This window comes from Callithrix jacchus, chromosome 10, assembly GCF_049354715.1.
Source record: "Callithrix jacchus isolate 240 chromosome 10, calJac240_pri, whole genome shotgun sequence".
Taxonomy (NCBI): Eukaryota; Metazoa; Chordata; class Mammalia; order Primates; family Cebidae; genus Callithrix; species Callithrix jacchus.
The window spans coordinates 79,504,783-79,527,338 of NC_133511.1; the positions used below are offsets into that span (position 1 = coordinate 79,504,783).

Below are 22,556 nucleotides of genomic sequence, written 5' to 3' on the forward strand. Positions count from 1 at the left end.
GTTTGGCCAAATGATTCTTGAGGATGTTGTGAACCCATTCAACTTTACCCAACAACTGAGGGTGGTAGGGGATGTGTAGTTTCCAGAAGATGTTGAGAGACTTGGTGACCAGCTGGACCACCTGAGCTGTAAACGCTGAACCGTTGTCTGACTGGATGTTTTCAGGTAAGCCGAAATGAGAAATAATCTCCTGGATTAAGAGGGCGGCCACCATGTCTGTGGTTTCCCTGAAGGTGGGAAAGGCTTCAATCCATCCAGAAAAGGTATCTACAAAGGTTAGAAGGTAGCAGAGTTTTTTTGTGAGTGGGCATATGGGTAAAATCAATCTGCCAGTCTTGGGCTGGCAGGTGGCCACGCATTTGGGGGTTAGGAAACTGTGGCCTTAAGCTTCCCTGAGACAAGACCTTAGAGCAGGTAACGCATGCCTTGTGTACTTGCTCAATCGTCTGTTGCAGACCTGGCAAGAAAAAGAGGGGCTGCATGAAATGGTGCAACACTTTGGGCCCTATATGTAAGGATTGGTGGATTTCAGCAATAATTTTTAGGGCCTGTTCCCGGGGAAGGGCGATTCTGTTGTTTAGAAAGATCCAGGCTGGGCGCGGTGGCTCAAGCCTGTAATCCCAGCACTTTGGGAGGTCGAGGCGGGTGGATTACGAGGTCAAGAGATCGAGACCATCCTGGTCAACATGGTGAAACCCCGTCTCTACTAAGAATACAAAAAATTAGCTGGGCATGGTGGCGCGTGCCTGTAATCCCAGCTACTCAGGAGGCTGAGGCAGGAGAATTGCCCGAACCCAGGAGGTGGAGGTTGCGGTGAGCCGAGGTTGCACCATTGCACTCCAGCCTGGGTAACGAGCGAAACTCCATCTCAAAAAAAAAAAGAAAGAAAGAAAGATCCAACCCTGATCAGACTCGGTTCCCCCTTTTAATATGAGGGCCTGTTTCTCTGATGGCAAGTAAATTGGCGGAGTGGCCATGGTGAGAATCAGGACTGGAGTGGGGGCTAGACTGGCACTGGTTAAGAACTTTTCTGGCACATCTTCCCTTGCATTGCCCCAGGAAAGAGCATCCTGCTAGGCTTGGTGCCTTCGACAGTGGATGACAGCAACTTCTTTGGGCAGTGATAGGGCCTGCAGGAGATTAGAGATTTGGGTAGCATTAATTATGGGGGACCCTTTCATAGTAAGGAATCCCTGCTCTCTCCAGAGGGCAGTGTGGCAATGGGTAATAAGAAAAGCATACTTTGCATCAGTATAGATATTTGCTCGCTTCCCCTGCACTAGTGTGAGAGCTCGGGTTAAAGCAATGAGGTCTGCCTTTTGTGATGTGGTTCCATCAGGGAGGCGGCATGCCTCAAGGGTGGCTGAATCAGTGACTACTGCATAGACAGCTTTTCGCTGCCCCTCAGCTGTCACTATTGAACTCCCATCTACATAAAATGTAAGGTCTGGGTTAGATAGGGGAATGTCAGACAGGCCCTCCCAAGGTTTAGCAAATGTATCCATTAGTTTAGGGCAGGAATGGGCTGGGGAGGCAGAATGAGATGGAAGAGGAAACAAAGTAGCTGGTTTGAGTGGAGAAGTGGGATGGAGGCTGACTGAAGGATTTTCAATAAAGACTAGGTCAAACTCCTGTAGGTGAGAGGGTCCTAGGTGGGCGAGAGATTTGTGAGAGAGAAAGTAGGTCAGTCGATGAGGAGAGAACACCAAGATAGGCTAGCCTAAGGTAAGTTTTAGGGATTCCTTGGTAAGTTCCATTGCCGCTCCCAGGACCTGCAGGCAAGGCTGCCATCCCCTGACTGTGGGATCAAGTTATTTTGGTAAGTATGCTACAGGACGATACACAGGACCTAGGGGTTGGGTTAGGACTCCAGCTGCAATCTCGTCAGTAAACAAGTGGAAGGGATGGTTAAGGTCTGGCAGTTGAAGTGGAGGTGCTGTGGACAGAGCAGTTTGTAGGGTTCTGAAAGCTTGTTTACAACTCTGGGATGAAAGAAGGGTCCTGTGTGTGTGTCCTTAGCCGCTCCATACACAGGTTTAGCTAGAGCAGCAAAGTTAGGTACCCAGTGATGGAAGTATCCTACAAATCCTAAGAAGGAGAGAATCTGGTCTGCAGTCTCTGGGGGCTGCAATGAAAGAAGTGCCTGCTAGTGGTTGGTTGTTAGGCTTTCAGTTTTGGGGATGAGGCGAATGCCTAAGTAGACTACTGAGGTGACTGACAACTGCACTTTAGAGGGAGATACCCAGTACCTCTGGGATCCAAGAAAGTTAAGGAGAGTGGCAGTATGCTGTTGAGACAGGGAGAGGGAGGGGCTACAAAGTAATAGGTCATCCACATACTGGAGAAGGAGACTGGGTTGGAGGTCATCTGCTAAGGCTTGTCCGAAAATATGGGGGCTGTCTCTAAATCCCTGGGGCAGGACTGTCCAGGTGAGCTGCCGTGACAGGTTGGTGTCAGGATCAGTCCAGGTGAAGGCAAAAAGGAAGTTAGACTCTTGGTGAAGGGGAATAGTAAAGAAGGTGTCCTTGAGGTCAAGAACCGTAAAATGAGAGGTAGTGGAGGGAATGTTGGATAATAGGGTGTATGCATTGCGGACCACCAGGTGGATGGGTACCACCGCCTCGTTGATGAGGTGCAGGTCCTGAGCTAGGCGGTAGTTGCCGGATGGCTTCTTGACCGGCAAGATAAGAGTATTACAAGGGGAACTGGTGTGGATAAGGAGTCCCTAGGCCAGAAGTTGGGTGATGATAGGCTTTGGGCCCTGGTGGTGGGTTTTTGAGATGGGAAACTGAGGACGTGAGGGAAAGTGGGTAGAGTTCGTCAGGAGTATTTTAACTGGTGTGTGATGTCTGGCCACCACAGGTTTGGAGGCATCCCATACCGAGGGATAAACTTCATTAAGAGGGATAGGGGGTTGAGGCAAGGGGTCAAGACAGGGCATGATACCAGTTAGGAGTAGCAGTAGAAGGTGGGCAGAGGATGGGCTTGAATGTGGGGGGCCAGTGAATTGGAGGGTGGCCCCTACAATCTGGAGAATATCTCATCCTAAAAGGGAGACTGGGCATGAGGGTATAATTAGAAAGGAGTGGGAGAAAGGATGTCCCTCAAGGACCCAGGCTAAGGGATGAGTTTGGTTAGGATAGGAGGGCTTCCTGTCAATTCCGACAACTGAAACCTGGGAAGGTATGCTAGGCCCTGAGTAGGAAGGCAGTACAGAATAGGTAGCCCCCATATCCATTAAAAAAGAAATGGACTTACCCACTACCTGCAGCATTACCCTGGGCTTGGTGAGGGTGATGGGGATCCTTGAGTCTGGGCTGCGTCAGTCATCCAGAAGGCCGAGAAGTTCAAGTGAGGGGACTGCTTCCTGTGGACCGGCCTGCCCTCCACATAGAGGTGTGGGGAGTGAGCCTGCAGCCCGGCACAGGCAGTCAACCTTCCAGTGTCCAGTCTGTTTTCAGCTTAGGCAGGGTCCAGGAGGTGGACAAGGACAGGGGCACTGCCATGCCCAGTGTCCCTCCTGGCCACATCTGAAACAGGGCCCAGGCGGGGCCTTTGAGGGTTTCAATGGACCCCCTCCACCAGATGTTCAGTGGGCTGTCAGCCTCAGGGCTGCTACAAGAGCTCAGGTTTGGAGGCCTACCTTTTGCTGTAAATAGGCCTGTCAGGTGGCCTCAGCCTTTTCCTCTCGGCCATTGAAAACTTTAAATGCTGTGTTCACCAGGTCCCGTATGGGGGTTTGGGGACCATCCTCAGTTTTTTTAAGTTTCCTCCTTATATAAGCTGCCAACTGCGAGATGAAGTGGGTGGCTAGAACTGTAGCCCCTGCTAAGGAGGCCGGATCTAGCTGGATATAGAGTTAATCGGTCTAGGAAGCCAGCTGGGTTTTCATCAGGACCCTGAGTTATTTCCCTTAACTTGTCATAATTAACTACCTTTTGGGCTGCGCTTTGCATGCCCACTAGGAGGCACTGTAGCATTTGGTCTCAGCAGCAGCGGCCGTCTTGGCCAGTTTGATAGTCCCAATTAGGGTCGGCCTCAGGAACTGCCGCTGCGCCTACTGGCATTTGATTGTTTGTGAGATGTACTTGGTCAGCGCAAGCTCAGGCTGCTGTAAGAATGCAGTCACGCTCATCGGGAGTAAGAGTGGAGGACAGGATCACATAGGTGTCATGCCAGGTTAGGTCATACGCCTGGGTGAGATAACGAAATTCTTTGGTATAAGCGGTAGGATTGGTAGAGAATGACCCTAGGTGTTTTTCAATGGCTGACAGATCTGAAAGAGAGAAGGGAACATGCACTTGGACAACGCCTTCTGCTCCGGCTACCTCATGCAAAGGGCAGTGGAGTGGGGGGTCATGAGAGCAGGTGCGAGCACTAACAAGGGAAGGCATATTAGGGCTTTGGGGAGGAGAAGGAGAAGAGGGAGAAGGGAGTTGAGGCCTTACATAAGGAGGGGGGTTGGTAAAGCAGGTGGGGCAAGACAGGTCTTCCGGGTCTTCAGAGAGTGTGGAGCTGGGCAGGGCTGAGGACAAAGGTGGGGTCTTGGCTAACAGAACCTGGGCGGAGGACAAGAGGAGCAGAGGGTGGGTCAGGAGCAAAGGTACCAGAAAGCCTGTACATAGGGGACCTCTGACCATTTGCCATTCTTTTGGCAAAAGTTGTCTAAGTCTGTCAGGACATTAAAGTCAAGTGTGCCCTCTGGAGGCCACTTAGGCTGATTGTCTAGTGGGTACTGTGGCCAGGCCATGGTAGAGAGGAAAAACAGCCTTTTCCTTTTAATGGAAAGACCCAGTTTAGGTAGATTTTGGACTAGGCATCCTAATGGCGATTTAGGGTCTGTGCGGGACTTCTGATTGCCCATAGTTAACTTTTTGTGGGGTAGCCAAGGGTAAGGAAAGAATATAAAAATGTATTATACCCAACCTGGGCAGAAGTATTCTTTTCCCAGAGGGGGGGGCTCAGAGAGCTTACAGGCTGTAACAATGTAATGATTATAACAAGAAAGAGTATGAAAAGAGAGAGAGAGTGAGGTCTCCATAGTAGAAGAAGAGGAGGAAAAAGAAAACAGTTACTTAATTAAGGAGAGCTTATATGCCAAAACGGACTGATCTGAGAATTTGAGATAGACGTTTTAGTACCATAAGCCGGAGCTTTGGTCCTGCTGTTAGGCAGGGCCTGGGTCTACAAACGGGGCTTCTGAATACCTAAACCTCGGCCGCTGCTGTGGAGATGTTAAGAAGGCATTCTGGACTGTGCTACCAAACACCAGAGAGGGTTCAGGAAGATGGGGATGTCTCCCTCAAATTCCTGAACCCCAGAGCCCCTTCATGGGCAGAAGATGAGAGTGTAGGGACATCTTCTCTATGCTCAGGTCCTCAAGACAAGACCGGGGCCCCTGGCCCACAGCAAGAAACGAGAAGGAGTCAGAGTCCCCGAGGTGGCTGCAGTTATGAGCAGGGAGTCCACGAGAATACGAGAGGGTTCAGGAAGGTGGGGACATCTCCCTCAGAATCCTGACCCTGAGAAATCCCTCATGGGGAGAAGACAAGAGTGTAGGGACATCTCATCTATGCTCAATTCCCTGAGATGAGGCCAGGGCCCTGGGCCCACTGTGAAACGAGAAGGAGTCCCTGATGCAGCCACGATTGCAAGCAGAGAGTCCATGAGACAGGCAGTGGGAGAGGCTGTGGGTAACAGAATTCTTACCTTGTGATAAAGCAGTTCCCTGTTACATTGCAATGAAGTGGTTCCCAGGTCCGGCTTCGGGTGGATGAGTCAGTTTCCCCTAGGAGGGGGTCTTACAACTCCTCCCAGGTTTTGGCACCACTTGTAAAAGTTATTGTCTTATGAGGTTTATCATTGAGTTAAAAATGAGGAAACTGAGGCCTGCAAGAGAACAATTAGATGCCAATTTATTTGGCTTCCGGGCGAGGTTCTGTGGTACTGGGGAAAGAGGCCAGGGAAGTCACACCCGACTCCTCTGGGTGTGGGGTTATATAGGAAATGAAGGCGTTTGATTGGCTGTGGAGAAACAGGACGTGGACGTGGCAAGCTGCTTTAGGAAGGTAGGCAGGATTTCCGGATGGGGAAACATGCTATTGGGCAGGTTTTGGCGGGGCTTTCCAAGGGCAGGCTAGGTGCTGAGTGCAGAGGGGATTTCCAAGGGCAGGGTTGAGTGCCAAGTGCAGAGGGGATTGCTAAGGTAGAGCGAGATGATGGGCATATTCTGGTGATGTAATTTTCAGGCAGGGAGAGGGATGGGCATGTCCGAGCTCCTAGCGAGGCAACCAGCCTTACACCATGCTCATGCTTAGGAAGAATCAATATCATGAAAATGGCCATACTGCCCAAAATAATTTACAGATTTAATGCTATCCCCGTCAAGCTACCAATGATCTTCTTCACAGAACAGGAAAAAAACACCTTAAACTTCATATGGAACCAAAAGAGAGCCCTCATAGCCAAGACAATCCTAAGCAAAAAGAACAAAGCTAGAGGCATCACATTACTTGATTTCAAACTATGCTACAAGAGTGCAGTAATCAAAAAAGCATGGTACTGGTACCAAAACAGAGATATAGACCAATGGAACAGAACAGAGGCTCAGAGGCAATGCCGCACATCTATAACCATCTGATCTTTGACAAATCTCATGAAAATAAGCAATAGGGAAAGGATTTCCTTTCTAATAAATGATGTTGGAAAACTGGATATCCATGTGCAGAAAGCAGAAACTGGACCCCTTCCTGTCACCTTCCACTAAAATTAACTCCAGATGGTTTAAAGACTTAAACATAAGACCTAACACCATAAAAACCCTAGAAGAAAACCTAGGCAAAGCCATTCAGGACAAAGGCATAGGCAAAGACTTCATGACTAAAACACCAAAAGCATTGGCAACAAAAGCCAAAATAGACAAATGGGATCTAATTAAACTCCACAGCCTCTGTACAGCAAAAGAAATGATCATGAGTGAACCAGCAACCAACAGAATGGGAAAAAATTTTTTGCAATCTACCCATCTGACAAAGGGCTCATATCCACAATCTACAAAGAACTAAAACAGATTTACAAGAAAAAAAAAACAAAAACAAAAAAAACATTCAAAAGTGGGTGAAGGACATGAATATACACTTTACAAAAGAAGATATATATGAGGCCAACAAAATTGAAAAAATGCTCATGATCATCACTGGTCATTAGAGAAATGCAAATCAAACCCACACTGAGATACCACCTCATGCCACTTAGAATGGTGATCATTAAAAAATCTGGAGAAAACCCACAAAGGGAAGCCCATCAGACTCACAGCAGATCTCTTGGCAGAAACTCTACAAGCCAGAAGAGAGTGGGGGCCAATATTCAACATCCTTAAAGAAAAGAGCTTTCAACCCAGAATTTCATATCCAGCCAAACTGAGCTTCAGAAGTGAATAAAAAATAAAATCCTTTGCGATCAAGCAAGTACTCAGAGATTTTGTCACCACCAGGCCTGCTTTACAAGAGCTCCTGAAAGAGGCACTACACATAGAAAAGTACAACCAGTACAAGCCATTCCAAAATCACACTAAATGCCAAAGAGCATCAACACAATGAAGAATCTACATCAACGAATGGACAAAACAGCCAGCTAGCATCAAAATGGCAGTATCAAATTAACACATAACAATATTAACCCTAAATGTAAATGGACTAAATGCACCAATCAAAAGACACAGACTGGCAAATTGGATAAAAATCCAAAACCCATCAGTGTGCTGAATCCAGGAAACCCATCTCACATGCAAGGATACACAAAGGCTCAAAATAAAGGGATGGAGGAAGATTTACCAAGCAAATGGAGAGCAAAAGAAACCAGGAGTTGCAATTCTCATCTCTGATAAAATAAACTTTAAAGCAACAAAGATCAAAAGAGACAAAGAAGGACATTACATAATGGTAAAAGGATCAATACAACAAGAAGAGCTAACGATCCTAAACATATATGGACCCAATACAGGAGCACCCAGATACATAAGGCAAGTTCTTAATGACTTACAAAGAGACTTAGACTCCCACACAATAATAGTGGGAGACTTTAACACTCCACTGTCAATAATAGACAGATCAACCAGACAGAAAATCAACAAGGATATCCAGGGCTTGAACTCAGACCTGGAAAAAGCAAACCTGATAGACATTTACAGAACTCTCCACCCCAAATCCACAGAATATACATTCTTCTCAGCCACACATCACACCTACTCTAAAATTGACCACATAATCGGAAGTAAAGCACTCCTCAGCAAATGCAAAACAACTGAAATCATAACAAACAGTCTCTCAGACCATAGTGCAATCAAGTTAGAACTCAGAATTCAGAAACCAACCCAGAACCACACAGCTTCATGGAAACTGAACAACTGGCTCTTGAATGTTGACTGGATAAACAATGAAATGAAGGCAGAAATAAAGAAGTTCTTCGAAACTAATGAGAATGAAGACACAACATGCCAGAATCTCTGGGACACACTTAAAGCAGTCTCTAGAGGAAAATATATAGCAATAAGTGCCCAAATGAGGAGAATGGAGAGATCCAAAATTGACACCCTATTGTCAAAATTGAAAGAGCTAGAGGAGCAAGATCAAAAAAACTCAAAACCTAGCAGAAGACAAGACATAACTAAGATCAGAGCTGAACTGAAGGAGATAGAGACACGAAAAACCCTTCAAAATATCAATAAATCCAAGAGCTGGTTTTTTGAAAAGATCAACAAAATAGACAGACCACTAGCCAGACTGATAAAAAAGAAAAGAGACAACAACCAAATAGATGCAATAAAAAATGATAAAGGGAAAATCACCACAGATTCCACAGAAATTCAAACCATCATCAGAGAATATTACAAACAACTCTATGCACATAAACTAGTAAACATGGAAGAAATGGATAAATTCCTAGACTCCTGTGTCCTCCCAAGCCTAAACCAGGAGGAAGCTGAAATTATGAATAGACCAATAACAAGGTCAGAAGTCGAGGCAGCAATTAAGAGCCTACTACACAAAAAAAGCCCAGGTCCAGACGGGTTCACAGCCAAATTCTACCAGACACACAAAGAGGAGCTGGTACCATTCCTTCTGAAACTATTCCAAATAATCCAAAAAGAGGGAATCCTTCCCAAATCATTTTATGAGACCAATATCATCCTGATACCAACACCCGGCAGAGACCCAATAAGAAAAGAAAACTTCAGGCCAATATCCATGATGAACATAGATGCAAAAATCTTCAATAAAATATTGGCAAGCCGATTGCAACAGCAAATCAAAAAACTTATCCATCATGATCAAGTAGGATTCATCCCAGGGATGCAAGGCTGGTTCAACATACGCAAGTCTATAAACATAATTCACCACATAAATAGTACCAAAAACAAAAACCACATGATTATCTCAAGTGACACAGAGAAGGCCTTTGACAAAATTCAACAGCCCTTTATGCTAAAAACCCTCAATAAACTCGGTATTGATGGAATGTATCTCAAAGTAATAAAAGCTATTTACGACAAACCAACAGCCAATATCATACTGAATGGGCAAAAACTGGAAGCATTCCCTTTGAAATCTGGCACTAGACAAGGATGCCCTCTTTCAACACCCCTATTTAATATAGTACTGGAAGTTCTAGCCAGAGCAATCAGGCAAGAAAAAGAAATAAAGGGCATTCAAATAGGAAAGGTGGAAGCCAAATTGTCTCTGTTTGCAGACGACATGATAGTAGTATACCTAGAAGACCCCATTGCCTCAGCCCAAAAACTCCTAAAACTGATAAGCAACTTCAGCAAAGTCTCAGGATATAAAATCAATGTGCAAAAATCACAAGCATTCCTCTACACCAATAACAGACTTAAAGAAAGCCAAATCAAGAAGGAACTGCCATTCACAATTGCTACAAAAACAATAAAATGCCTAGGAATACAACTCACAAGGATCGTAAGGGACCTCTTCAAGGAAAACTACAAACCACTGCTCAACGAAATCAGAGAGGACACAAACAGATGGAGAAACATCCCATGTTCATGGTTAGGAAGAATTAATATCGTGAAAATGGCTATATTGCCCAAAGTAATTTACAGAATCAACGCTATCCCCATCAAGCTACAATTGACTTTCTTCACAGAACTGGAAAAAACCACCATGAACTTCATATGGAACCAAAAGAGAGCCCGCATAGCCAAGTCAATTCTAAGCAAAAAGAACACAGCGGGGGGCATCACACTACCGGATTTCAAACTATACTACAAGGCTACAGTAATCAAAACAGCATGGTACTGGTACCAAAACAGAGATATAGACCAATGGAACAAAACAGAGGCATTGGAGGCAACACAACATATCTACAACCATACAATCTTTGATAAATCTGACAAAAACAAGCAATGGGGAAAGGATTCCCTGTTTAATAAATGGTGTTGGGAAAACTGGCTAGCCATATGCAGAAAGCAGAAACTGGATCCCTTCCTGACACCTTACACTAAAATTACCTCCAGATGGAGTAAAGACTTAAACATAAGACCTGGCGCCATAAAAACCCTAGAAGAAAATCTAGGCAAAACCATCCAGGACATAGGAGTAGGCAAGGACTTCATGAACAAAACACCAAAAGCATTGGCAACAAAAGCCAAAATAGACAAATGGGACCTAATGAAACTCCACAGCTTCTGCACGGCAAAAGAAACAGTCACCAGAGTGAATCGGCAACCAACAGAATGGGAAAAATTTTTTGCAGTTTACCCATCTGACAAAGGGCTGATAGCCAGAATTTACAAAGAACTCAAACAGATTTACAGGAAAAAAAAAAACAAGCCCATTCAAAAATGGGCAAAGGATATGAACAGACACTTTACAAAAGAAGACATATATGAGGCCAACAATCATATGAAAAAATGCTCATCATCACTGGTCATTAGAGGGATGCAAATCAAAACCACATTGAGATACCATCTCACGCCAGTTAGAATGGCGATCATTAAAATATCTGGAGACAATAGATGCTGGAGAGGATGTGGAGAAAAAGGAACACTTTTACACTGTTGGTGGGAGTGTAAATTAGTTCAACCATTGTGGAAGACAGTGTGGCGATTCCTCAAGGCCTTAGAAATAGAAATTCCATTTGACCCAGCAATCCCATTACTGGGTATATATCCAAAGGACTATAAATCGTTCTACTATAAGGACACATGCACACGAATGTTCATTGCAGCACTGTTTACAATAGCAAAGACCTGGAACCAACCCAAATGTCCATCGATGATAGACTGGATTGGGAAAATGTGGCACATATACACCATGGAATATTATGCAGCAATTAGAAATGATGAGTTCGGGTCGTTTGTAGGGACATGGATGAATCTGGAGAACATCATTCTCAGCAAACTGACACAAGAACAGAAAATGAAATACCGCATATTCTCACTCATAGGTGGGTGATGAAAAATGAGAACACATGGACATAGGGAGGGGAGTACTAAACACTGGGGTCTATTGGGGGAAAAGGGGAGGGCCAGCGGGGAGGGGATCTGGGGAGGGATAGCCTGGGGAGAAATGCCAAATGTGGGTGAAGGGGAGAAAGGAAGCAAAACACACTGCCATGTGTGTACCTATGCAACTGTCTTGCATGTTCTGCACATGTACTCCAAAACCTAAAATGCAATAAAAAATTTTTTTAAAATCTGGAGTAAACAGATGCTGGCAAGGATGTGGAGAAATAGGAACACTTTTACACTGTTGGTGAGAATGTAAACTAGTTCAATCATTGTGGAAGACAATGTGGTGATTCCTCAGGGACCTAGAAATAGAAATTCCATTTGACCCAGCGATCCCATTACTGGGTATATATCCAGAGGATTATAAATCATTCTATTATAAATACACATGCACACGTATGTTCATAGTGGCACTGTTTACAATAGCAAAGACCTGGAACCAACCCAAATGTCCATCAATGATAGACTGGACAGGGAAAGTGTGATACATATACACCATGGAATACTAGGCAGCGGTAGAAAACGATGAGTTTGTGTCCTTTGTAGGGACATGGATGAATCTGGAAACCATCATTCTCAGCAAACTGACACAAGAACAGAAAATCAAACACTGTATGTTCTCACTCATAGGCGGGTGTTGAACAGTGAGAACACATGGACACAGGTAGGGGAGCTTCACACACTGGTGTCTGTTGTGGGGGCCAAGGGAGGGACAGCAAAGTAGGGAGAGGTCAGGGAGGGATAACATGGGGAGAAATGCCAGATGTAGGTGACAGAGAGAATGGAGGCAGCAAATTACATTGCCATGTGTGTACCTATGCAACAATCCTGCATGATCTACACATGTACCCCAGAACCTAAAGTACAAAAAAAAACAGATAATAAAGCCTATGTTTTGAAAAAAAAAATATGGTTGGTACATATACACAATGGAGTACTATTCAGCCATAAAAAAGAATGAGATTCTGTCATTTGCAACAACATGGATGGAACTACAAGTCATTATATTAAGTGAAATAAGCTAGGCACAAGAAAAGAAACTTCACATAGTCTCACTTATTTGTGGGAGCCAAACGCTGAAACAATTGAATTCATGGAGACATCGAATAGAAGGATGGTTAGGAGAGGTTGGAAAGGGTAGTGATGAGAAGGGGTGGAAAAAAAGTGGGGATGGTTAATGGGTTAAAAAAAAAACAAAGAATGAATAAGACATAGTATTTAATAGCACAACAGGATGACTATAGTTAATAATAAATTAATTGTAGATTTTAAAATAACTAAAAGATTATAATCAAATAGTTTGTAATATGAAGAATCAATGCTTGAGGGGATGGATACCCCATTTACCTGGATGTGATTATTGTGCATTGCATGCCTGTTTCAAAATATCTTATCTACCCTATAAATATATGTACCTATATGTACCCACAAAAACTAAAAATAACAAAATTTTAAAAATTTAGATTAAAAGTAAATAAGGATAAGAGGAGGCATGAGGGTTCTAAGAAACTATCTGTGTCACTAGACCAAAAGTTAGTCTGAAAAACAAGCATATGGAGAGCAGAAAAGAAAATAAGCAGAAATGATGGGATATGGTCAGGGAGAATGGACTGTCTTATTTAATGATTTTATAGGCAGAATTGTTCTAGGTGAAGACAAGATGATGGGTATAACTTAGGAAGAATATGGAGAAGGTGAGAAGGGTGGAGAAGGCCACTGAAAATAAACAGACCAAGAAACGAAAAGCCAGGGTTTTGGGTAATTAGTCCTGTCTAGATACTAAAGCTATCAGTGTTAACGGGTAGATTAAGAATAGAGAGAAAGATCATCCATCTGAGTAGCTGAGTTTTTTATGAATAAGAGTTGACACCCAGAATGTCTACAGATGACAGACCCAAGAAGAACAGAAGGTATTGGGCCAAATGGCACCAACTGTGTCAAAGCAGAGACTTTCACAAGCATTAAAAGAGGAATGTTGAAAATCCAGAATTTTTTTTTTTTTTTTTTTTTTTTCCTTTTAGTTGCATTTATTTTAAGGCTGAATTTACTCCCGTGCCATAAGTTTTTGCTTCTTCAGTTTCTTCTGGGATATCTTCTTCTTCTGGGCAACCTCCTCTTCTGGTTTAGGAACAATCTGTTCCTTTTCAGTAAGGATCATCTCAATGTGGCAGGGAGAACTCATGTATGGGTTAATTCGACCATGAGCTCTGTAGGTCCGGCGGCGCATCTTGGGTGCTTTGTTCACTTGGATATGCTCAATGACCAGAGAATCTACATCTAAACCCTTAAGTTCAGCATTACTCTCTGCATTTTTAAGCATGTGCAGCAAAAATTCAGCACTCTTTTTGGGCCACCGACCTTGTGTCCAGCCCCACTGCTTGGCCTGGGCACACCTGCCAACTCCACCATTGTAACGTCGGAATGGTACGCACTGTTTCTGTAAAGTGACATCTTTCAGATACTTCGTGGCTTTTCGTATATGCATACCCTTGATGGCCTGGGCAGTTTCACGTGTGTTCTTAAAGTGAACGCGAAGATTGGAACCTCTTGATTTGCATGACTTTGTGGGGTTCTCCGGATCAAGTGAATAGCGAACCATTTTCACAGATTACCGCTAGACACTGGACGTCCGGAGTCAGCATGGACCACCGGCGGCCCGCGCCCGCCCGCCCACCCCTACCAGTGGAGGGGGGCTAGGTCGTCCTCACTCCCGCCCATCACGTTCCTCTGCGACATGGCAGAGGCCCATCGGCACTGGCTTCCAAAGTCGGCGCTCAGCCACGTCCCCCCCGCCCCCCCGCGTAAGAAACCATCGCCATCAGCGAGGATTTAGTAGCCTTGGGAGTTCTCCTCACCGGGCCCTGGAGGCCGCCGCCCCCGAGGCCAGGATGGCGGTCGAAAATCCAGAATTGTGGAACAGTGAAGAGAGACGTTTCTGACCCCACCTCTGGTCCCTGATGCAGAGAGGTACCCAGGGTTGTGAAAGAGATTCTGTGACTGGGCTGCAGTGGACTCTAATCCTCAGGGAATACCTTTTAGGGAATTTATAATTTTAATACTGTAGAGCCATCAGATTGCATGACCATTTTAACCATTAAGGTTCATCTTCCTGCTGTTCAGGGACAGCCAGCTTTGAGAATGATCTTATAGGAGGTATGTTCCAAATGTCAGCAACACCTGCAATTCCAGATTCATCATTTTAGGTTAAGGCCTATGATATCTCAAATACCCTTCAGCTTTTATATAGGGCACAAACGTGAGTGATCTCTTTCCAAGGAGAGGTGAGAATGGGACAGAGGAGAAAGGAGGAGGAGACTGGATGTTTCAGGGAAAGATTCCCAGTGAGAGAGGGGAAATAGGAGGCTGAGGGCACCCAAGGATGTGTTAATAGCTCACAGTTATAACTGAGTGTTCACCTCTCAGTACTTTTCATCAAAAAATTCAGTGAAGCTCCACAAACAACTTAGTGATGTAAGTTCTAATAAAAAAGCACTCTTGTTTTTCAAATGAGAAAGTGAGATACAGAGAGGTAAAGTTTCTTGCCCAAATTGCTAGTAAGCAGAAGAGCCAGGGTGGAGGTTCAGGCAGTCTTCGCGCCAGAGACCATGTTTTACCCACCCTACCTTATGGCTTCCTACCAAACTACATCTAGGGCCTGACCTCGAAATCTGAAGTATGATGTAGATTTTCCTTGGTTGTAGTCCTTGAAGTCTCCCCATTTATCCCGCAAATGGAATCTCAAAGGCAGTAGTCCTGAACTGTGCAAAAAATTAAAATAAGACATAGCAGGAAACAATAGAATCAGAGTGTTACATGACAAAAGCAAAACAGGCTAAAAGAGAGCAGTGCTCAGTAAGGTAGGAAGGTTTTCCCCCTAAAACCTTGGTAAAATCAGAGTAGAATTGGCTTTTCTGCTGGTTCCTCCATTATCCATTATTCTTTTGGCCTTGTAGCCTGGGACTTAGAAGGAGGCACAGTCATTTTAGAATTATGCTCTGAGCTTCATTACTCAGCTCTTGAAATCTAGGGGTTGGGGAACTTCAGGGAAGAGAGATGAGAGGCCCCCCTTTCTCCTATATCAGTCTCACAGTCCATCTTACAAACCTCCAGACCAACTCAATTCTTTGGCATCTTTGAGGAATCCAGGCCAGGAGGGTCACTGACATATTGCAAATAACTGCAGAGTCTTTATAATAACCACAATAAAACTTTCTTTTTTCACTAGTTGTTCAGAAAGCCAGTCACAAAAGTACATAGTTTCACCCCATGTTTCTAAACTACCCCTACCCAGAAAAACATGTATGTGTCTGTATACAAAAACTCCATGTGACACAGTGGTTGACTTCAAGGAGCTTTTACAGGTGTTTCTGTAATTTTCTTCTTTTTTGATAATGAATGTCGAACTTAAGAAAAATAAAATAATTAATTACAATAACATTGGGCACAGTGGCTCACATTTGAAATCCTAGCACTTTGGGAGGACGAACTGGGTGGATTACCTAAGGCCAGGAGTTCGAGACCAGCCTGGTGAACGTGGCAAAACCCTGACTCTATGAAAAATACAAATATTCTACAAAATATCCAAAAATTAGCCAGGCATGGTGGCAGGTGCCTATAATCCCAGCTACTGTAAGATGGTGAGTTATTGAGAATTAAACACAACCAGATGTTAACATAAATACTCAGGAGATTGAGGCACAAGAATCACTTGAACCTGGGAGGTAGAGTTTACAGTGAACCAAGATTGCACCACTGCTCTCCAGCCTGGGCGACAGAGCAAGACCCCATCTTCAAACAAACAAACAAAACAATAACATTAAGAGTAGGTAAGGAATTCATTCTGCAAGATGAGGTCAAAGACGTCAAAGCATTATTCCTGAAAGTTTGTTGCCTTTGAGAATATCGTCTTTCATTATGTTTCTTTCAGGAGGGTGCCCCAGAGGACAAGGTGAGAAGATCACCCTCTCCACTTTCTCCAAAGTGACCAATCAATGCAGGGCCACGTAAATGCTCAGCATCTTCCATTTGACTTCACCTGATCGTCAGGGGTTAGTTTCCATCTTGAAAGCTTCACATCTGCACTTTCGACTATGTCTGGATATAATTCTACAAACCTACACCATGGCTGAACACCTGAGTAAACTACCCCATTTTTTGATGCTGTGATGCCAGAGCTGATCTAGTTGTGTATCTCCCAGTGTCAATCGCACTCTCCCATGCTAGCACCAACATTACCACCCCCAGATACTGCAGTTCTCTCATTCCTCCTTTGCCCTCTCCTAATCCTCTCTGCCTCTTCTGCTATAACAAGTTGATGCATCCCAATGACATGTTTAATCCTCACTTTCCTCTTACCTGCTAGTAGCAGAGATGAGGAAAGAAGGAAGATACCATCTCTTCTCAGGAAACGAAGCTCCTAAGGCTTACTCCAAAGACATTCACATCAAGCTCTCTCTCTGTTAAGAGGGACTATTTCATGGAATACAGTCCTGTGACAAAACTGTAGTTTACTCTAACATTTTCTGCTGAGGCTTGACTGGAGAGGCCAGCCCAGCATTATCCACATGCCCATGTTGTGCCGTGCTTAACCTTTCCTTGTCCTTGACTTCCTATGTGAAGCTGAGGGCATGGGCCAGGCTCACATGGCTTTCCTTAGCATTACTCTACTCAACATGAGCATTTTGCCTTGCCAAAACAACTTAATGTCATATGGATGAAAGAATTTTCCTTTATTTCACCAGAAGTCTCTCAATTCTCAAGTATTTAGGAGCATCATTTGCAAATATGCTCACATAATTTGCACATTATCTCTTTACGCCATTTTTTTCTGATGCAGAACTAATTTCAACCAAGACATATATAAGATGGTGAGTTATTGAGAATTAAACACAACCAGATGTGGACCTAAATACTGCACAGTATTATTTGCATTTTGCCACTTAGAAGCAGTATGTTGCTTATTTCAAAATACTGGCTTTTAATTTTCTAAGGACTGAAGAATATTATCCCCAGAATATACTCTTTATGATGTTAAGTTTGGGTCTTCATTGTTTTATCTAGATCATCTTAACAAGCTAGTAAGTCTATTATGAAAGAGATAAAGTAGTGAGAAAAAGAGTCAGGGTGTTTGTCTCATGTTGGAGAAGGGAAAAGCTGGATCCCTGCAAAGTTAGATTAGGAAAAAGTGGGAGACAGCCAGTGGGGAAGCAGGGAAATGACTTTCTTTAAGTGGTAGAAATCAGAACCACTCAAATGCAGTGCACTGAGAAGATAAAGATACTTGCCTTGAGACAGAGCAGCACCCTTAGTGCCGGCGTTTGGAGACCTGTGGCAGAGGTCCTGGGAACTGAGTGGGCACAACCGAGCCATCTGCCTTCTGTGTAATGAGGTCTCATGACCTATGATCCTGTGACAAAACTCCTGGACTAAACGATGTTGGGCCTTGAGCATATCTTCAGCAGCGGTCTCAATAGACTGAAGGCCAGAGAACTCTCCCTTATTCATCCAGAACCTGAAGAAGCTCCAGAATCCTGGTAAGTCACAAAGAAAAAGAAGGGAGAGGCCGTGCAAGGTGGCTCACACCTGTAATCCTAGCACTTTGGGAGGCCGAAGCAGGTGGATTGCCTGAGCTCAGGAGTTTGAGACAAGCCTGGGCAACACAGTGAAACCCGGTCTCTACTAAAATACAAAAAATTAGCTGGGTGTGGCAGCATGCAACTGTAGCCCTAGCTATTCTGGAAGCTGAGGCAGGAGAATTGCTTGTATCTGAGAGGTGGAGGTTGCAGTGAGCCGAGATCATGCCACTGCACCACGACCTGACTGACAGAGCAAGACTCCACCTCCAAAAATAAATAAATAAATAAAGAGAAGGGAGTCCTGAAGAATGACATATCAGGCTTATCAGTACCATTGGCATAAGATTTAACTTGATACACAAAAGAAAAAGTAAGGCTGCATTACTGATACCTGCTGTGGTAATGGGAAGGCCTGGAGGGGCCAGTTCTCTGGAAGGAACCAGGGTGAATCTTCATGACAGTGCTTGAAGATAGTCGGCTTCCTTACCCCACTCTAATACCAGGGTCCCCAAAGTCTGCACATCATTTCACAATCACATGTATGAAAGTTAATTTGGTTTACTGAGTAGTGACAGGGGTGTATGTGTTTGTGTGTGTGTGTGTGTGTGTGTACACATGGGGGAGGAGGAAGGAGAGAGAGGGACAGAGAGAGAGAGAGAGAGAGGGAAGAGAGAGAGAGAGGGGGAAGAGAGAGAGAGAGAGAGAGAGAGAGAGAGAGAGAGAGAGACAGAGACAGAGACAGAGACAGAGACAGAGAGATACACTTTTAAACAAACATTTACATTTCCCACAAAGGAGAGTCTGAAACAGACTTGGGAGCAGGAGCCTGTCCCTGGAAGTAGGATTCTGGAAACAAAGAGGATGAGCAGATAAAGGGAAATTACTGAGAAGGGATTTTTTTTTCAGCTGTTTACTACATGGGAAAGTCCTTGCCAAAGACTCCTGTGTCACCACATCCCATGATCAGTTTTCCTTTGACTCATGTAACCTCTGCACTTCATTAGACACAATTACCTGCTCCCTACTTTGTGAACTTTCCTCCACAGCTTCTCTGGGATCATGCCACCTGGATCTTCTACTTCGGACCACCTGGTCTCTGTTTTTCCAGTACTCTCTTCTCTCCCTGCACCACACTCCAGGTGCATGCCCTAGGCTATTATAGTCCTTGTTCACAGTTCTCATCTTCTTCTCCAGGCTCACCCCTCCTTCCTACAGGACAAATTTATTTGGACATCACTTCACCTCAAATATAGTATGTCCAATATGGACTCTCTTGACTCTCCAAACCAATTTTCTTTCAACTTCATTTCTTAGTAGTAACATCCATTTCCCAAGGTCATTAGATTTCAGCATCTGACCCCTGCTTATGCCCTGTATTCAATCAATTGCCATAAAGTCCTGGCCAGGTACAGTGACTCATGCCTGCAATGCCAGCACTTTGGGAGACCAAGGCAGGTAAACCATTTGAGGTCAAGAGTTTGAGACCAGCCTGGCCAACATAGGAAACCTCATCTCTGTTAAAAATCCAAAGATAGCCAGGTGTGGTGGCACACACCTGTAGTCCAAGCTACTCAGGAGGCTGAGGCAGGAGGAACACCTGAAACCAGGAGGCGGAGGTTGTAGTGAGCTGAGATCACACCACTGCACTCCAGCTTGGGCGACAGAGGAAGATTTGGTCTCTAAATAAATAAATAAAGTCCCACAGATATTTTTTGACAGAATTCTCAAACCAACTTATTCATCTTCATTTTACTTCTACCACTTCTTTGCTTGTTTATGAAGCTTCTTGTGCATGAGGCCAAAAGCAGCATGGTAAGATCTCTAATCTGACAGATATGCACCAACTTAGAAGGCAAGTTAGGCCCTAAAAACTGTGTCAGATAAAATAAGCTGTTGATCAGTTTTGAAGGTCATGTTCAGATGATATCAGGAAGAACAGATGCAACTGTTACTGCACAATTGTATTTCTACAAGTCCCTACTGTGTCCCCAGATACCCTATGCTACTAGCATGTTTGGCTCACACATGCTTCTGTACTATTATTTATTTGGTAACTCTGGCTTGGTGGTATTAGTTTAGGATTATCACATTTAAAAGTCTCATAAGGGCTTTGGTGCCATGGTCAAAGCAAGAATGTAGTCAAACACATCCCTAGGTTGGTTTCCATGTAAACCAGCAGGTAGACAGGCACAAAAAGTTATAATTCTGAAGACCATGGAGTCAAAAGGATAGTTTCAGAAACTGGAGCTGACATAGAGTTTTCCAGAACCAGAGGAGACAAAAACCAACCAACAAATTTTGGTAGGAGTTTTTTGTCTTTCTTTTTTTTTTTTTTTTTTGAGACAGAGTTTCGCTCTTGTTACCCAGGCTGGAGTGCAATGGTGTGATCTCAGCTCACGGCAACCTCCGCCTCCTGTGTTCAGGCAATGCTCCTGCCTCAGCCTCCTGAGTAGCTGGGATTATAGGCACACGCCACTGTACTCAGCTAATTTTTTGTATTTTTAGTAGAGATGGGGTTTCACCATGTTGACCAGGATGGTCTCAATCTCTTGACCTCATGATCCACCCATCTCGGCCTCCCAACGTGCTGGGATTACAGGCGTGAGCCACTGCGCCCGGCAGGAGTTTTTCTAAACTTGCTGACACCTGTAAAACAAGAGCAACTCAATTCTTTACACTGATTCAGTCCCATCTGAACTCTCCTTATCTTTGACATCTAACAGGGCTCAGTATCCCCTGCATATGAGTAGCTTTCACTTATACAGCACTTTCCATGGGTTAGTATATTCATCACGGATTTTCTATTTTATGATGTTTTGACTTCATATGCGGAGGCCAGCTTGGCAGAAAGAGATTGCCCCTCCCAGGGCCAGCTAATTTTTAGAGATAATTAACAACTGAACTGTACACATGTGTCTCATTTGCAGGCCACCAATCCCGAGTCCATATCCCCAACCTCCTCCTTCATCTAATTCATATACCAAGCCAATATTTCCTGCCCCAAATCACCTAGGGCCAGGTACTAGACAGCTGGAAATCATCCTATTACCCACGACCCACTAGTATTATTCAAAGTTGCCCATTTTAACTTGTATCCTCTGCCTTGCCTTGTTTTGCCATTGAAAACCCAAGAAACACTCTGGGCCAGGCTTTCCCCTTGCTCCTTTCTGCCTCCTGACTGTCACTGACGCTTCCCCATGTGGCCCTGCATGGTAGGGCATGCCCCTCCTCTAGCAAGTAATTAAAATCCTCCTTTACTGACATTATCTTTTGCTTGTGTTTACTCACTTTCATCACTTAACATCGTATAAGTATAACTGAAACAGCTAGGAACCATTCTAAACACCTTGAATAGACAAACTCCTTAAATTTTCATAACAACTCTTTTAGGCATGTGCTACTATATCCTCATTCTAACAAGGAGGACATGAAGGTGCAGAGAGGCTCAGGAAGTTGTTCAAGGGCCTATGAGTGAATGGCAGAGCTAGAATGCAAACCTGGGTCAGCCAGTCTGTGATTTCACAGCCGACTGTACTGCCTCTTGAGGAAGCTGAGGTGTGTTACGTGCTCAAGATACAAATCCCTAGCATTCTCCTCACCACTACAGGTCTCTTGCAAGAATTGCCCTTCTTGTTTGAAATCCTGCTTTAAATTAGTCATGCGAATGAGGAACAGACATATCTGAGGTCTAAAAAGAACCACTGTTTCTATTCCAATTGGTTGGCTTGGGTTGAATAAGCAAAAGAACATCTAGATACAATTGCCTAGAGGACAATTTCCTTCTAGACAATCTTACTCTGTACCTTGGATTTATCTTTTGATAAGAATGTAGTACCAGTAATAAACACATAAGAGCACAGTTCTTTGAGCTGCCCTAGAAGTGAACCAAATGCCACATGTAAGCCAACTACAAGCCATCAAGTGTTTCTAGGGCATAAAGTGTCAGAGAGCACTGGTGCTGGACAAGGCCAGAGAGATCCACAGGAGCCAGGCCAGGGATGCCACAGGGCTTGCCAAGAGCCTCATAGGTGATAGGGAGCCAAGTTCTCTCCCTCCCCTATGCTTGAGGGATAGGTCTGTCTGAGTGATTGCCCAGTGGCTGCTACATAAACCATCATTTAGATTGAACGACTTGAACAACTTCCTTAGCCTCTCTGTACCTTCATGTCCTCCTTGATAGAATGAGGATATAGTCGTACACGCCTAAAAGACTTTTTATGAAAATTAAAGGAGTTTGTCTATTCAAGGTGTTTAGAATAGTTCCTAGCTGTCTTCAACATATAGAGAAAAATTTTTATGACACAAATAAAACTTAATATCCACATTTGACAAGCATTACTGTTTTATTTTCAATTACTGTCTTGGGCCAATTCCCAGATATAAGATTGAGTCGAAGAAAATTATTACTGTTCTCATTACTTTTAATCTTTTTAACTTCCACATTGATTTCACCA

At 44.1% G+C, this 22,556-nt stretch overlaps 2 protein-coding genes across 6 annotated transcripts in view; both read right to left on the bottom strand.

The window, feature by feature from the left end:
- LOC144578128 (uncharacterized) overlaps positions 1 to 22,556 on the bottom strand; it is an 80,108-nt gene that overhangs the window by 22,598 nt on the left and 34,954 nt on the right. The window contains exons 1-3 of one of the 5 annotated variants that reach the window (XR_013523314.1): positions 17,812 to 18,003; positions 15,188 to 15,285; positions 14,565 to 14,704 (exon numbers count right to left, since the gene is read on the bottom strand). Coding sequence is in view for 1 of the 5 variants with exons in the window: in XM_078340606.1 (XP_078196732.1) it covers positions 15,266 to 15,285 (20 nt within the window). In the remaining 4 variants the exon portion in view is untranslated. Of the gene's footprint in view, positions 1 to 14,564; positions 14,705 to 15,127; positions 15,286 to 17,811; positions 18,004 to 22,556 lie in introns of those variants that run through there. The other 4 variants (XR_013523315.1, XR_013523312.1, XR_013523313.1 and 1 more) reach the window with 4 other exon arrangements.
- LOC100398394 (large ribosomal subunit protein uL22) lies at positions 13,514 to 14,140 on the bottom strand. Its single transcript, XM_002755069.7, has one exon. It carries the CDS (start codon positions 14,124 to 14,126, stop codon positions 13,572 to 13,574), a length of 555 nt encoding a protein of 184 aa, XP_002755115.1. The 5' UTR covers positions 14,127 to 14,140; the 3' UTR covers positions 13,514 to 13,571.

What these genes read in the sequence shown, in the direction of transcription:
- LOC100398394 (XM_002755069.7), bottom strand. Translation starts at nt 14,126, where the DNA reads ATGGTTCGCTATTCACTTGATCCGGAGAACCCCACAAAGTCATGCAAA.